The sequence below is a fragment of the Rhipicephalus sanguineus genome, chromosome 9 (genome assembly GCF_013339695.2).
Source record: "Rhipicephalus sanguineus isolate Rsan-2018 chromosome 9, BIME_Rsan_1.4, whole genome shotgun sequence".
Taxonomy (NCBI): domain Eukaryota; kingdom Metazoa; phylum Arthropoda; class Arachnida; order Ixodida; family Ixodidae; genus Rhipicephalus; species Rhipicephalus sanguineus.
In genome coordinates, this window is record NC_051184.2 from 17,537,216 (window position 1) to 17,554,041 (window position 16,826).

The window sequence follows — 16,826 nt, forward strand, 5'->3', positions numbered from 1 at the left end:
GTCTCCACTTTTACTCGTAAAAGGCACGTAATATTCTACAATAGAGAAGCTACATTGATGCAGGTTTTCTGCATTGTGGATTTATATGTAACTGAATTTAACAAAGGAAGGCTACATACTGTTATAATACTGTTTTGCAAATGTGCCATCCACCTCATTTATGACCACAGTTGTCAGATAGGGTCTATGTATTTGTCACTAGGCTTGGCATTTTAGACACCAGCCGATGAATGTGTGTACATGCACACTGAACACCTTCACACATATCTATTATGATGACAGCAATCAGGCCAGCCTCACGCCTTTGATGCTTTCTATAAAGTATGGCACAGCGGTAGTGAGCAAGACTGCAGTGGGACCGCAGGTCTGTATCTAACGTACCAACTACGTGCAGCAAGTCTGTGAAGGGCACGGAAAAAAGTTCTCATTTACTAAATGACAATGTTTATGTATGACTAGTATATGTGCACTCAGCATCCATGTGCAACTTACTTGCAACCTAACACAGCAGAGCTTTTTATAGTTGTGGTATGTATAACATTTGTAGTTTGGATTTCTGTGGATATCTAAAAGACATTCGCAATGAATAGGAGAAACGTACCATAGATGTCGATGGGATATTTTTGGTTCACTGGGTAGGAAGCAGGGAAGGGATAGTGGCATGAGTGTTGGCAGGATTTTGTCTTGGGGGTGCAGACCCGTGTCGCATAGCGGTTGGGGGGGGGGGGAGATGGTGATAGTGTAGCTTGGGGGGGGGGGGGGGGCAATTGCTGGTGTGGCTTGAGGGGGTCAAGTGCCCCTTTTGCACCCCCTGCCGATGCCCATGGATAGGGGTATCTGGTTCCAGATTTATTTATATCACTGCAAAAGATGTTGTTCTGTGCTTGTGGATAAAACTGAAGGTAAAGATTTGTCCTTCACTAGTCTGTTAATTCGAAACAGCCAGTTCTGTAAAACAAATGCATTGTCATTTTTTTATGTAACCTTTAAGTAGCAAAGCCATTAAATGAATAAGAGCGGTTTTTGTTAATTGAAAACACCACTATCTGTAAATCGGAGAACGCACCTTTTGTAAAATAAAAACGCAAAGTTCGTATGCAGAAAACGGCAGTTTTTGTAGAACAGAAATTTTATTATTTTTTGTTTATGTCGTCATGAATACAGCCTGTGCTGTATACGGTTCTGTAGAATGGTCTGCCCGTATTGTCTTATATCGCACTGTAAAACCTGTTTGCAAAATGAGACAAAGGAGGATTTCATTTTTGTGGCACACTCGTTTTTTTACATTGTTTTTTTTAGTGAGTGCCTTTTAGATATAAAACCCTATAAATGGAGGGTTGCCACCTCGGGTATTCTGAACCTGGCAACAATCATCTTCAGTAAGAATATTATTTCCTTTGCAGTAGTTCGCAGTTTTGCAAAATCCAAGCTTGACCTCACCATGGCTGCCGAGATTAGACCACCTCTTTTATAACCAGTTATGGGCATCAACTCAATGTTCCACAGAGCAATTTTTTTCTTTGTGTAGTTTGGGGCATGGCCGAGGGCAGAGGCTGTCTGTATATCAGACACCTACCTTATACGCCTACAGCATGCATGGGATATCGCGAAACGGCATGCAACACACAGACCAGACCGTACTCAGCTTAATATCCTCAAGACAGCGCCAAAGTAGGGTATGTGCGACACGCGTCATAAAAAGGCAAATGAGGAAATGAAAGCAGGCCCGCCACCCATTCTGCCGAATTGAAGGCTATGCCATATCGGTGAGGCCCGTACATTCATGTGTACCATTTTTCCAGGCTGCAAGACTATAGGGAATTTATGAAGGAACTTGAGAAAACTACCTAGCTATAAAACGTCATGACAGGGTCATGTGACCTGTATATAGCTGATGTGATTGTAATACAGTCGAAGCCGCATATATCGAACTCGCTAAAAAACGGTGTATCGTATAGTCTTATAATTCGATATAGAACTTTTAAAGAATTTACCATATTTTCGATGCGAATTCGGTATGCAAGTTGGCTTCAAGGTGCTGCTTGATAATAATTCAAGGAAGACAGCTTACGGCAATGCATGGGATTTTTTTTAGTGTTAATTTTTCTGCAGTTTGTAGCTGGGGATGCAGGTTATATGCAGGCACGGATTGTAGGAGAGAAAAATACGGTATTGATGTAAACAGTGACGCAGTGCCTTAGTACGCAGCTGTGCGTACTCGTCGTGCGCCAGAATCCTGTAGTCTGCCTTGGTCCTAATGTTGCATTGTTTTTCATTATCATACTCGGCGTGCTTCTTGGGATGTTGTATGCAGCGACGACATCAGACTTCTTTTATCTGCGTTCGACTGCGTTAATTATCGCCATCTTTTGCGGAAAACAGCCAGGTCCTTTCGTTTTACGGCTGCCATTGTGTTAACAAAGGAAGCTGAGAAGCGAACAGCGACCCTGCACGACTGCCGCAACAAGGAATCATGGGAGAAAGCATGGGATGGCAAGGGCAAGTGGTAGTTTCTACTCACTCTGTGCAGCGCCCTCCTAATAACACCGCTCACTCTCCTAAATGCACGTGGGAAACTCCCCTTGCGTAAGAAAAAGCCAACTTCTTGTGAGGGCAAAGCGGACGTCTTTGGGCGTATTGCACATGCCCGATGTTTGATATATCAAGTGTTTCGGCTTTTTTTTTTTTTATTCGATGTAGCATAAATTTCCTTCTACATCAACGTTAAAACATTGTTGTGTTCGAAAATAGTCTCGGTATAAAGGATAATTCAATTTACCAGAGTTTGATATTGTTGGGTTTGACTGTGGCATGTTAGCACTTCCAGTCTTGCTGCTTATGAATTTAGGTTGCCACTGTATGTAATGTTCAAACTTCAAAGCGGTGCCGTCACCAATGCTCCATGAATGTCTACCTACAAAACTTTAGAGTTAGTTTAATTTTTCTTTAATGATATACGAAGGTTCAAGTCTTCTGAGCCCTAGAAAATGCACTGGCAGGCATCAGAGTTTCGTAATAGTCTAAACTAACCAGTTCCAGTGTCATCACACCTTAGCTTGATCGCTACTTGTCAGCATACCTCGCACTTTGCCATGATGTCGATGGCATCTGGTCCGGGATTTCGAGACAAACTTCAGCATAAAATTTAAAACTGTGTTTCCTAACCTTCATGGTTGCTAAATGTAATTATTTTATGTACAAGACACAGGTAGTGTAGTTTAGAGCACTGCACGGGCTGGATTTTACGGCCCGGGCCCGGCCCGGGCCCGCTTTATGAAGCCTGAGCCCAGCCCGGGCCCGTGGTTCCAAGCGCGGGCCCGGCCCTCGCCCGGGCGTACATGACCGAACCCAGCCCGAGCCAGACCCAGGCCCGGGCGTACTTGACCGTACCTAGCCCGAGCCCGGCCCGGGCTCGTCGTTCCAAGCCCGGGCCCGGCCCGGGCGTTCATTGCTAAACTAATCCAGGGCGCGCTTGTTCATGACCAGGCCCGACCCGGGCCCGCTAGAGGATATTAGTTGTTGATGATGATTATTAATAATGCCGTGCGCTTTGTAGCGGGCGATCGGACGGAAAATCCGGTGTGTACATGCATTGAAATGTTGCATTGCCCACGGTGGTAGCTCAGTCCTGTTTCGCTGTTAAGTCCTAGGACGCGGGTGCGATTCCCGCGGCCACGGCGGCCGCAATTTGGTGGGGGCGAAATGCAAGAACACCCGTGTATATACTTATCTCTAGGTGCACGTTAGAGAACTCGAGGTGGTCGAAATTGATTCGGTGCCACTACGGCGTGCCTCGTAATCATATCGTGGTTTTGGCACGTAATACGAAGGAATATAAATGAAATGTATCGTATGTGTCAACCTCGAATAAAAGACCGAAATCTTTATGCCTCCCATGGGAACAACCATGATCTGGCCCATTGTTAATGCTGTTAATATATATATATATATACATGTCACTTCAGCTTGGCACAGTATACCTTAGACCATGGAATGCATAACATTCGCGTGTGCTCGAAGGCCCGACTTACGCCTTTTAATGAGCGGGTCTGAGTCCGGCCCGGCACGCAGCCTCAAGCCCGGGCACGGCCCAGGCCCGCGGCTTCAAGCCCGGGCCCGGCCCGGGCCCGCACTTTCAAGCCCGAGCCCAGCCCGGGCCCGCCGGAAAACGCTTCGGACGGCCCGGCCTGGCCCGCGGGCTGGGCCCGGGCTTTCGAGCCGGCCCGGGCCCGTGCAGTGCTCTAGTGTAGTTTCTACAAGTTCGAGAGTAGTTGTCAGTACTAAAGATTGAACTTTTAATACCCCAGAAGGAATTTACTTATCCAGGTAATAGTCCCCTATAATGCTCGTATAACAGCGCTCATATGTTTGTGTGTCTCCTTGTGTATGTATGTCTGTACGATTTGCAAGGCAAAACAGCACAATGCCATTGTAGGAGGCAGAAAGAAGAGTCTTCTCTTGAGATGCTTTCAAATATTTTTAATTGGCACACACGTATCAAACACGTTATGGCCCCTCATTATAGTGAGAGCAGTGTAAAGTATGCAACACTTGTATAAAAGCTACAATATGTGCATGCATTATGTAAAAAAAAAGGGCATAAAGGATCAACAAATGCAATTGAGTTATACAAAAATACTGCTTCACGATCACTCTTCATGGCAGACAAAGGACATAAGGCACTGTCAATGATTTTCAGGTACTAATCTCTTGGGGGGGTGCTAGGAGATTAAAAAAATAAGAATAAACTACTGCTTGGAAGAAAGAAATTCACCATTTCCACAAGTTAGCCACGGCGTACCAGTGGCACCCACAACGAAATAAATGCACTTTTTTTTGCATGATTATTTCTTTCTTTCCCAGACCAACACACACAGATTGCAGTCATGCCAAGAAAAAAAAGAAAAAAGAAAGGACAACCAACCCGCATGTAGAAGTATTGTGTATCACATGCAGACATGTAGTGAGTGAGGATAAAAAATTGCAACATTGATTTGTTTCATCTGCTTGTCTTTTACATTGTATTAAAAAAAAAGAAAAGCAGCTGGCTTAAGCAACCCATCATGTACTACATGCAGACTGTTGGTATGCTTTTTACTGGGACACTGTATGGTGTTATGATGAAAAAGCAATATGATTAGAGGCAACAATGCAAGATTCATGTGCTTTTAAGACATATGCATAATGCACTGCTGAGAGCTCCATAAAAGCAGCAAAAAGTGAAAATATGCAGTGTAGTCATGTCTTATGTCTGAAATGTTTCGGAGCCCATGAATCACATGTCTGCTTCCTTCACTACTTCCTTTTCAGAATTTAATAACGCAAACTTAAGTTTGGCAAATATATTAAGCTCTGCAGGCATAATTTTCCTGAAGCTGTTAACAATACACACTGTTCTTCATTTTTTACCCTTTCACTCACATACATGTCCTTGTAAAAATATGAGACTGGAGCATCATGTGCTGTGTGCGTGTCTAATACGCCAGTGCTGGTGTTTTCCAAAGTGGCACCGAAAAAAAAAGGTTGTCACATGGCAATAGCTACAATTTTTACTACCACTAGTGACACAAAATTCTGTACCAAACGATGATTCCGATGAGGCAAAAGAAAAAAAATAATGAATTTAACATGTCCAGAAAACATTTTATGACAAATAGTGCCTTGTGCCATGAGGACCACCCAATTTAGATAAATCATATGAAATAACGACACAAACAGAAGGAAAAAAAGGACAAAATACCTGATTACCCAAAAGTCATTTCTTTAAATAACTATCAGCTTAAAACAAAGCACTGGGTGATTTCAGTAAACCGGAGATGATGAACAAAACAATACGCAAGTGCTGCATTGTAGAGTTGCTTCGAAGGAAGTCCTTTATCTTCTGGTCCCAAGTAAAAAAAAAAAATGGTCCCTTGGGCTCAGCCAAGAGCCACATGAAAAGGTTTCTATACCACAATGAAAAATTTTTAGCCAACAGTCATTTTAATTTTAATTATCCTGTGGCGATTCACCTGTGTTACCTCACCAAAAGGAGTGTGCTCAGTGAACGAGGGACCACAGTTTCAGCTGACCACTTGGGTGAGGCTTTTCTTCAAATGATGAAACGCAGCAGAACATTGCACTTTGTTGAGGGGTAAGCATCTTTCGATGTCGCGCAACATTTTTGCAACATATCCACATAGTACCGCATTTTACAGCTCTTTTTGAAAAAAGATCTGTTCATCCCCAGCAGTGATCTGCCGAGAAAGCAGTCCTGGTTTGCACAGGGTTAACGGGGTTCGAAGGTGCATGTGCTAGGCACAAGCCCCTGGCATGCGGCGTTGTTTTGATAAGTTGTGTCGGTAACACGCTGTTGGCACACTCTGTAGCGTTCCTGATGTTTTGAGATATTCTGTGTTAACCGTGATAATAAATGAGCAATGTTCTATAACAGAGTGCCTATGAAAATGACTTTCTGCAAGTGGTGAAAGTTTTTTTCCCCAAGGACCATTCATGAGCAAAATAAATAAATATGATGAATGACAACACACAAATTGGTTGGCTTAGCCCATGACGAAACGTTGCTGGTGTCTCTGATGACAAGAAAAAAATGAAAAATGATGTGAAAGTGAGAACTGGTGATGCAGCAATGTATGGCGACAATGTTTCAGAAAATTTGCACACGACCAGCAAAAATGAAGTAAAAAAAATAAGTTCAATTTCCTGAACAAGTAACACCTGTGCAACATCCTGTTCTATTTTTTTTGCATAGATCGCCCACGATTTTTTCCTTTTTTGTTTCAGGTATCCATGCTTTCTAAGTTATAAATAGACATGCAATGCATGCAACAACCTCACTTTTGAAATAACAGAAGTGACCAGCACAGTTTGAGAATATTTGCCAACAAAGAAGAGCTTTCTGATGGCGACCTATTTTCCAAAACTTTACTTCGACATCAGCCATTGCGCTCTTCAAATAAGTGACTAAGATTATCCACAAGATAGGGGAGGACAAAAGAAAAGGTGCCACTGCACACAAGCGTCACATCACACAAGTTGTGATATGACGAGTACGTTGTCACACAAGTTGTGACGTGACAGCCAAAAAAAAAAAAAAAGAAAAAGATAGGCGTAAGAAAAAAGGTCAAATGTGCGCCATACCAAAATCCATACTGGGCGACGGTATTAACGACATCCCTGTTGGTACCAAGAACAACTGTGCCTCTGGCAAAGTGTAAAAGCTGTGTCCAATTGCTGTGGGTGCACCACTAAAAAACTGCATGATGATTGCAGTCCTAATGCTAATTGCACATGTCAAAGGGGAACAATAACAAATAAAATAGGGCAGCAGATAGGCTTCTATGCCCAAGAAAGTTGTATCCATTAAACAACCCAGCACAGTCTACTGTACTGCCAAGTGACACAAATTGTACACGTTAAAACGCCAACACGTTTGGATGCTGTGCTTCCTTTCAGTGAAAGGAATCGTGGTGTTACAGTGAAATGTTGTATTTCTTTGAGAGACAGCACTGCTGATGAGTAGTTGAGATTTATTCTGGAAAAAACTGACACTGCATCCAAAAATAATGTCAAATGGTTTAATTAAACATTGATTAAATTATACAAATTGGGTACTCGAGTGAGCTGATGAATTACCTGGGTTAACATTTTATAACTCTTCACTCTGTGTGCACCACATTTGGGATACATGTTCACCAATCTGAATGCAAATTGAATGACTGCTTTTTTTTATTTCCTTGTTGTTTTGCAATGTGATCTGCGACTTTCCACGTCATGTTTGTTGCACCACATTACGGCAGCAAAGAGACTGTGCTGAGGTGTATACGAACCAACACAAACCGAAAAAAAATGTACAGCTTCCAACCGACGGAAAAAAACAAGCTTTTGTCTTTGCCAAGTGTCACAAACGAGTGACCCTCTCTGCAAGGCAGCCAAGTACTGCTATCCGTGCAAGTAAATCACACTGCTCCGTTCGCATGTCATGTCATACCAAAAGGATACAAAACACTGTTTCCAGCAGTGACAAACAAATTTTAAAAAAAAGAAAGAAAGAAAAAAGAAGACTGTTGTTGTACCATGCTAAGAAACCACAGCGTGGAACTGAGGCAATGGCAGCAGCAACAGAAAAATTGAACACACACAAAAACTAGGATGCATGACAAGACACGTTACATTAAGTACACTTCTCTTTTTTTTTCGTTTTTTGTCTTTTCTCTCGCATATATACTTCTTTTGGCACACACTTTGATATTAAAACACATAGGTCACGGGCAGGACTGAAAGCTCTTTTTTTCTTCAAGGTGCAAACAGGATCGTTTTTCTTTCTCTCTGCCTTCTGGCATTCATTAGTCATCATCTTCAAAGCCACAAACTCCTCCGTGGTTGCACTGAATGGTAATCAGCATGTATGCCACCTTGAGAAACTTTACTTCTTTTTCAGCTGGTTCAATATCTAAAAGATATAAATGCACAACAGTGCATTGCATTCAGGCAAGACGAATTTGTTATGGTATCGTTGCAGCAATCAGTCCTGCCAAGCTTCGGACAGTAAAGGAAACGACTAAAGAATGAACGGGCTGACAAAGGAAGAAAAGAAAGAGTACCTAAATGGTGTGTCACACTGAGGTAGAGAAAAAAAGAAACAAAGAAAGAGACAAGCGTACATGTTGTGTTGAGATGCACTCTAGCATGCTGAATAAAAAAAAATGCTAAGCAAGCGTGCACTGTGCTTGCAACAGGGACAGGTTGTATGTATATTCTTGATTGATGACTTTTGTTGATGCAATATCATTTGCCAAAATGCCCTTATGCATTGACCGTTACTGCTGTTACGGTGTTTCTGGTGGTGCCTGCTTTGTTAATCTGTTCAACAGTTGCATGGATGCAAAAGAACTGTTCTGCTACAGGCCGAATCGGCCGAATGTAAATTTCTGTCATTGCATCTGTTATCAGTGGTTCAGCCAATGAGCAGACACCGATTGACAAACAGAAAGTGATCCATCAAAAGTGGAGTTCTGGCTTCCATTGCTACCTTGGTGTAGGTTCTCAACGCGTTTGGAATCTAGACTTCGACATGCATCCACCTCATCCTAAAAAAAAGGACACACAACCAAACGCCAACCTTGAGTGAATTCAGACGACCCCAAGTGACTGGACTGCAGAAACAAGCACAATAGGCAACAAATAGACGCATAATGCTATATGTGACCACGAAAGGGCTCAAAAGTTTCCTCGGACAACCATGATGCTGTGTAGAATCCATGCATGCCCTGGCATTACAAAAACCAGCAGTGACAGCAGTCATGGTGACAAAGTCATTACTTTAAACAGCACCACTTGATAGGAGAGAAGGAAAGAAAAAAGTGGGGTGCAAGGACAACTTGCAAAAGTGGGAAAACAACATGTGGCACAGTTCTGCAATTGACACAAAGACACAGTCACTTGGGGGGTAAGGGCCTGTCACAGTGGCAAGGACGTTAGTAAAGTGTGTCCAGCATTCGACTACCAATGGCTGCTGCTACGACCTTGTTGATGCTGTTGGTCACGCAGGGCCTTCACAACTCCTGGGCCGAGTGTAGGGTGGCCTCCTTGAATGCAGGGTGGGACAGAAGATCAGCGGCTGGTGGTCGGTCTTCGGATCGAAGTCGAAGGCACTGCAGAGCCAAATTCTGCGTCCTAAGGCTGAGCATCTTGGGAACTGGCGGCGGAGACTGGGCACACGAGATCTGCAAGAACAGTACGTTGGTGAGGACAATTCTGAATAAAAAGACATAAAAGGCAAGATACAAACAGGGGTGCCTACAAAGAGGAAGTATCACCGCTGTAACTATGTTACCTAAACAGAAGTGATGGCTAATGCACAGTGTAACAGGTGCTGTTATAAGCAGATTAAGGGGAGATGCTACTCGAAGACACTTTTCTTTAATATTCACCCTAGAGCAATGAAACTTGAGCTGCTTATAGAACTTTTTATGCTGATTTCAAATATATAATTAGTTTTCTTGCAAGTCGCATACTTTTAGTTCTGCAACATGACAAAGTGAAAAACTTAAGCCTTTTGCCCCCCCTCTTTTCAGACCTAAACTTCAATAATTTTTTACAATTGATAGTTCATAATGTTTCAAATAAAGTGTGGAATGCAAATAACTAATTAGGAAGTCCATACAAAATATGTACTAGACGTGAAAAATTTTAACGTGGGAAGTTCATATTTCTCCTACCCTAGTAAAAGTTTACATAACTTTTTTTTATTATATAATAAGAATATTGAAACTTAAACAAGATAATTGCATTTAAGATACTTTGGAAAAAATTTGGGAAAAATTTCATGCAGATCTGAGCACCAGAAGTACCCGAAAAAGGAGGGGCACATTGACAAAAATGACAAAATTTGCGTTTTGAGAAAAACCAGTTTTAAAGTCAAAACTGCATGTTTATTTATCAAAGATGTCATTGAATGCGACTACATTTGTACACAAGAAAGAGAAATCCTCCTTGTAGTGGCCACTGCCATTAAAATGCGCCAGCACCATAGGTTTGGCCCTCACAGCTCTTTCGAGCTGACTCCTCGACAAGAGATTTTTTCTTCAGCGCACGCCGACGAGCCCTTGCTTCTCCTGTTAGTTTTTGAGACATTTTTTTCTGGCGTGTGCTGTCCCATGATGTGCCAAGAGCAACAAGATCATGAGGCGGGAGCACGCCAAGCTCTTTCAGAACACGTTCAAAACTGGAGTGCCCTCGATTAAACCAACATGTTCAGTGCTGTCATATCAGCAATCAACGAAGACTCGTCGTCCTGTGATTTTTCTTCGTCTTCGAAGACTCCGATCTTTTTCTGGGAGGCACTCACATATTCGAATGCCGCGGCAAACTCGTCGGACGCATCGGCGGCCACTACGCCTTGCGGCAGCAGACGCTCTTTTCGTGGTTTTAGTGTTCGGCTTTGATTTGCGCCGGCGTCCTCGAAATTTGTGCGCCGCGTGAAACTTCACAGGCCGGTGACCGCGCTTCCTACGGCTTTTTTCATCCATAACGGATAAGCACTCGAGAAAAGCGTTGTTCAGCTGCGCTGCTCAGTGATACACGGATCCTGCAAGTAGGCTTCACAGCACACACAGGCGCGCAGCGGCCAATGGCGGCTCCCGATCCGTACCCTGTGATTTAAAGCCAGTCGCGGCGCTCGAAAAAGGCGGCAAAAGCGTGCGTCTCTTTATTATTTCTTGCGCTGCAGCAGCGCGGGAAACCGTCGTTATTTGAACAGTGAGGCTCGGCTCTTCGCCTCATGCGGTCGACAATGGCGAGCGGCGGCGCATTATCGGCTGCAAGGTGCTCGAAGATGACACACTTTCGGCCTTTTGACAGCCACCTTGTGCTCTTTAGACGCAATTTTAAAGCGTTTCCAGTTGAGTCTCAGCATTGATTTTTTTTTTCAGAACAGTAGAGGTACTAATCTTAACAAAACAGGTGAAAACAAAAAATCGATAATTTTTTAGAAAACTCGCGTTTTTCGACCCGCATCTCCCCTTAAATATGAAGAGTTATATTTTAGCATTTTCGCTCACACCACCGTCTGTGGCGGTAGCACCATTTTGGCTTAAACATTTATTCTGGGGCCTAAACTATTCCTAATGACCATATGAGTAGTGTTGAATCACACTCTCGAGTATTACTAGTAAAAAGTGTACCATCTTACATTTTCCATTTCAAGTTTCCATGATACCACAATGAGCACATGATATAAGAGCACGTCTACACATAACGGGCTGTTGAAGCAATACCTCAGTACCACTATTAACAGCTGAAGGTGTTGCTTGACTTTGTGACAACCCATTTCACTTTTATGGGCACTAGTTGCTGTGGGATTTCAATGTGGTTACCTAGTTGCAGCTAACGTTTCATTTAGCTTTTACTAATTTGTCTCTTCCTAATTATTTTCTAAAGCAACGTGGTTTCTGGCTTTGTCGGGTGTACAGGCATTACCTCCAAGTTGCCAATTAGTGCTTCCTCAGGATCTTATTTACTGCAGTTATCCTGCTTACCAAAACAAACAAGCTTTGTAATTAAAAGGGGTACGCTTGCACCTGTCATTACAGCTTTGTGGTTGTTACAAGGGTCGGAAAACGCTTAGAGAGCCTTCATAACTATACTCTGTTACAATCTCAGAAAAAATGTCAGCTTCGCCCACAGCCATTGCTGTCCCTCCCACAGTGAACTTGCATAAATGCTCCACCCAATAGCACTTACTTATTTTCGTGACGTCAAGCACTTGTCCAGAGTTTCAGATACAGAACCACATTTGTGTTGCTAGTTTTAGGTCAATATTAATGAGAACTAACAGACAATAATGCAAAGGAAAGTATAGGGGCTGTTATTTATAGTAATTAGGATATAAATGTGAAGAAAGTAAAGTTAACGAAAAGATAACTTGCCGCCAGCAGGGACCGAACCTATGACCTTCGAATAATGCGTCCGATGCTCTACCACAGAGCTACGGCGGCGGTCATCCTCTCGTCCATATATGGGGTATATATGTACATTTAAACGTAGAAGTGTTAGTGCCGACCGCAGCCATGGCGGTGAGTGTGGAACACTCTTTTCTGTCTGTTGGCGTCACATAGCACGTGATCTTTTTACGATCCGGCAGCTGACCACACTCGCCACTATGGCTGCGGTCGGCGCTGAATAACACTCCTAGGCTTAAATGTACATATATACCCCATAAAGTGGACGAGAGGATGACCGCCGCCGTAGCTCAGTGGTAGAGCATCGGACGCGTTATTCGAAGGTCACAGGTTCGGTCTCTGCCGGCGGCAAGTTATCTTTTCGTCCACTTTACTTTCTTCACATTTATATCCTAATTACTAGAAATTACACCCCCTATACTTTTCTTGGCATTGTTGTCTGTTAGTTCTCATTAATATTGTATCTAACAAAGAAAAACAAGCCCTTAAAAGTCACTTTAGTTTTAGGTCAGAAACTTGAATGTTTCAGTAAATTTCATCAGGGACTGTGACGTTGCAGCTCAGCCAAACGGAATGTTTTAGGTAGTAATGAAGAACCTTTAACTCTTAAAGGGACACTAAAGAGAAAAGCAATTTTCTCGTATTAGTGAATTACTCTTTCACAATACCAAAATCACCACCCTTGCCGCAACAAGACACTCGATAAGTGATAAAACTGCACCAAAAGAAAATGCAGGTGGCAATGCCACCTTGAAGTTCCTCCACCAATCACCGTGACGTCATACATTTTGACCGTGTCTACTAGGGCCTAAGTAGTTCCTAATCGCTAAAAATGAAGTGCATTGTCTTTTGAGGGGGCCAGCGACTTAACATACCAAATTTCAAGAAATTTCGTTAAGCCAACGTCGCCAAAATACGGAAAATACACTTTGAAATCCGTAACATAACGCGTGGAGATTTCGCTGCGAAATTTAAAAATAAAACTTTGACCTTGACTTCTCTTCTATTAATAAACTTATGATGGTGAAATTGATGACATTAGAGTTCTCAGTGTAAAATTTGTCAGTCTAAACAGATTCATTGTTTCACTTTAGTGTCCCTTTAATATGTGTAGTATATACATTAGCCAAGAAAAAGTGCTTAAGGTTTGAGCGGAAACCAACTATCACGACTGTCTTTCACAGGTGAAGGACAGGTGTGCCAAATTTCTGAGGGCAGAGCTGCCGCTTTTTCTTTAGGTTGCAACCGAGTATAGTTTAGTGGTGCCATCCACAGATGTGTGGAGACATTAACAGCTTTTGCGGCAGAAGCTTGCAACAGTGAGACCTTACCCGGTAAATGAGTGCCAGGTGATTCAGTGTGTTGCAGTTGTCCCAAGGATGCGCATTGGTGGCCATTTCAATCAGAACGCAGCCCACACTCCAGATGTCACATGACCGACCATAGTTCTCCCCTCGTAGCACCTGCACCAATGAGCACGATTGGGCATTTCATAAATGATGCTAAAAAACATGACCTCCATTTTGCTTCCTTTACTTCATACAAACATAGTGAAAGTGCCATCGAACAAGCAAATCACAACCAAGCTAGATTTGCATAAAAGGCTTCTGGAACTTCAAATAAGCAAGCCAATGGATCATATTTGGAGACAGCAGAGGAGTGACACATAACACGAAAACAACGGAAGAATCAAATGATTGGTGGTAGAAATTTCCTTTTTCAACACAGCGGCGTGTTGTTTAAACTGAACCTGTCTGACACTGGCATGAGACGTTTGATTTCTTCTCTCTTTCAATCTCGTGTTCATACCTGCTGATTGTTCCCGAGAATCAAAGCAGCTGTTTTCCACAAATTTTGCTTGTGGCCTAGCATTTGTAAAGTAGCAGAACTCAACAGTTTTGCTTCATGCCTTATTCAAAGTGAAACAGTGAGCTGAAACATGTTTAATGCTGCTGTGATGTGTCTTTGACTCTGATGCATCAGTATACTGCAATAAAAAAATCTTTCTATGGAGGCTAAGGCTGAGCTGAAGCAGTATCGAGTGCAGAGAGATTCTCTTCCTATCATGAACACTGCTTTGTAATACAGTAAAAGCTCGTTAATTCGAAATTCTCGGGACCGAAAAAACTGTCCAAGTAAACTGAATGCTGAATTGCCGAAAGTATCAAGAAAACAATCAATAAATGTCTATTACATCAATGCACTTTCACTTTCTTGAGGAATATGTAAATCCAGTAATTATTTTGCATAAGAGCAGTGCAAGAGCTGCAGTTTTCATTGGTGCCTTTGTTCATGATGTGAACGTGGCAAGACCCCCGTATCTAAATCCGAAACGTGCTCTGAACCCATACCTTATTACGTACCAACAACGCGATTGTGGATGGCATATCCGGCTTTTTCAAAGCCCGCGGCCATTTCGGCTGTCTACGAACACTGTTTTCGTTCCTTTGCATCGCACAGTTGCGGATCATCCGAGGATCATCCAAATTAACCGAGTTGCAGCCAAATATGATTAAATTAACAAGAATTCGATGCCATTAAACAATGCATATGCTGGCCGGGACCAGAGAACACGTCCAAATTATCCGATTTTTCGAATGAATGAGTGTCGCATTAACAAGCTTTTACTGTACTGCGAATTGTGAGTTACAGCAATAACATCTGAAAGATGACAGGTAAAAGTAACGTGCAACAAAGAATAAAACTAAATTTCCACGCAAGCACATTTATACAAATGAGGCAACTTCCTAACTTTCACAGTAATCTTCATTTACATTATAATAGCCAACTAAAACGTAACACCTCAAATGAAAAGCTGCATAATCTAACTGCAGTCTTGTAAAGCTGACCCAAAACAGTACACTCAAAACTCGATATAACGAACACGGATATAACGAATTATCAGTTATAATGAAGTAAATGAATAATACTCTTGTTATTGATATAGTGTTACAAATAAACGCTTATAATGAATTTTCGGATATAACTTTTCTGGCAAATTGGACTTTGTTATAATGAGGTTTGAGTGTTCATCCTACTTACCTCAGGAGCCATGAAGGCAATCGTGCCCAACAGCTGACCTTGAAACTCCCCGGCCAGGGTGGCCTTGCTCTGAAGGCGGCTGGCCGAGCCAAAGTCGGCAATCTTCAGGTGCTGTCCCGTGCTGTCTACAAGAAGGTTGGCACCTGAAAAAAATTTTGTTTGCTTCTGTGAGGATTGTAATAAGCTATTCCTGCAGTAGCACATTAGTACAAACTGAAGTGTCTATAAAGGCTTCGGGAAGCAGCATCTGTGGAACCTGCATGCTGGTAGCAATAACAGTAACTGAGCTTCAAGTGGCAGAGTAGCAACAAAGGTTTAGGTTTATGTATAGTCACAAAAAATACATGAAGTAATGTTTTATCATATTCCAAAGACTCTGGCAAGTAAGTGCCATGTGACCTTCAACCCACCTTGCACAAAGCATGGCATGCAGCCTCAGTCATGAAACGAATGCATGCAATGAAACGCTCAAGCTGACAGGTTGCCTTAGATTGATTGTCCTGCCACGGTGGTCTAGTGGTTATGGCGCTCGACTGCTGACCCGAAGGTCGCGGGATCGAATCCAGGCCGCGGCAGCTGCATTTTCGATGGAGGTGAAAATGTTTGAGGCCACTGTACTTAGATTTAGGTGCACATTAAAGAACGAACCCCAGGTGCTCGAAGTTTCCGGAGCTCTCCACTACGGCGTCTCTCATAATCATATCTTGGTTTTGGGACTTTAAACCCCAGATATTATTATTATAATTGTCTTAGATTGATAGCTGCTTAGAACATATGTGCTCACCTTTGAGATCCCTGTGCAGAATGTGGTTCTCATGCAGGTACGCCAAGCCACTGAGTGCCTGGTACGTGTAGCGCAGGATCGTGGCTTCTGGAAATGGCCCGTACCGCTCCAGCAAGGAGGCCACCGAACCACCTGGCACAAATAGACCAACCAACAGACCCAGTAAGGAAATATGTACTCACACCAACCCTAAGTAAAATGGCAGCTTCTCGTCTTACAGTCGTTCTCCCAAAAAAGGTGCCTGGTAAGTGACAGAGTATAAACGAAAAATCATTCATGAACTGAGCACAAAAGTTCGTGTGAATTCCATGTACCGCGACAGTGGGTTTAAGCTAAGCCGGACATCGCTTGCATGCATAATTGCCTCTGTCACTGTAACATTGCTATACTTCAGCAGAAACCAGAACATACCGCACACACTACACACGAGCTGAACTGGCTCTCCATTCACTGTTTCTCAAAGTACTTGCAATGTTGAACCAAAGCATGGCATCTAACCACGACAAGTGCGCGTCCTACAAAGACAGTTTGGGCGCTGG

The 16,826-nt window shown here is 42.8% G+C and overlaps 1 protein-coding gene across 1 annotated transcript in view; it reads right to left on the minus strand.

Annotated features, from left to right (window-relative positions):
• Positions 1-4,453: 4,453 nt before the first annotated feature.
• The window catches only part of LOC119404673 (mitogen-activated protein kinase kinase kinase 1), a 154,202-nt gene continuing 141,829 nt past the window's right edge, over positions 4,454-16,826 (minus strand). Inside the window, exons 19-22 of the mRNA XM_049418964.1 lie at positions 16,288-16,419; positions 15,504-15,646; positions 13,793-13,924; positions 4,454-9,725 (exon numbers count right to left, since the gene is read on the minus strand). Of these exons, the coding sequence (XP_049274921.1) occupies positions 9,555-9,725; positions 13,793-13,924; positions 15,504-15,646; positions 16,288-16,419 (578 nt within the window). The 3' untranslated portion in view covers positions 4,454-9,554. The remainder of the gene's footprint in view (positions 9,726-13,792; positions 13,925-15,503; positions 15,647-16,287; positions 16,420-16,826) is intronic.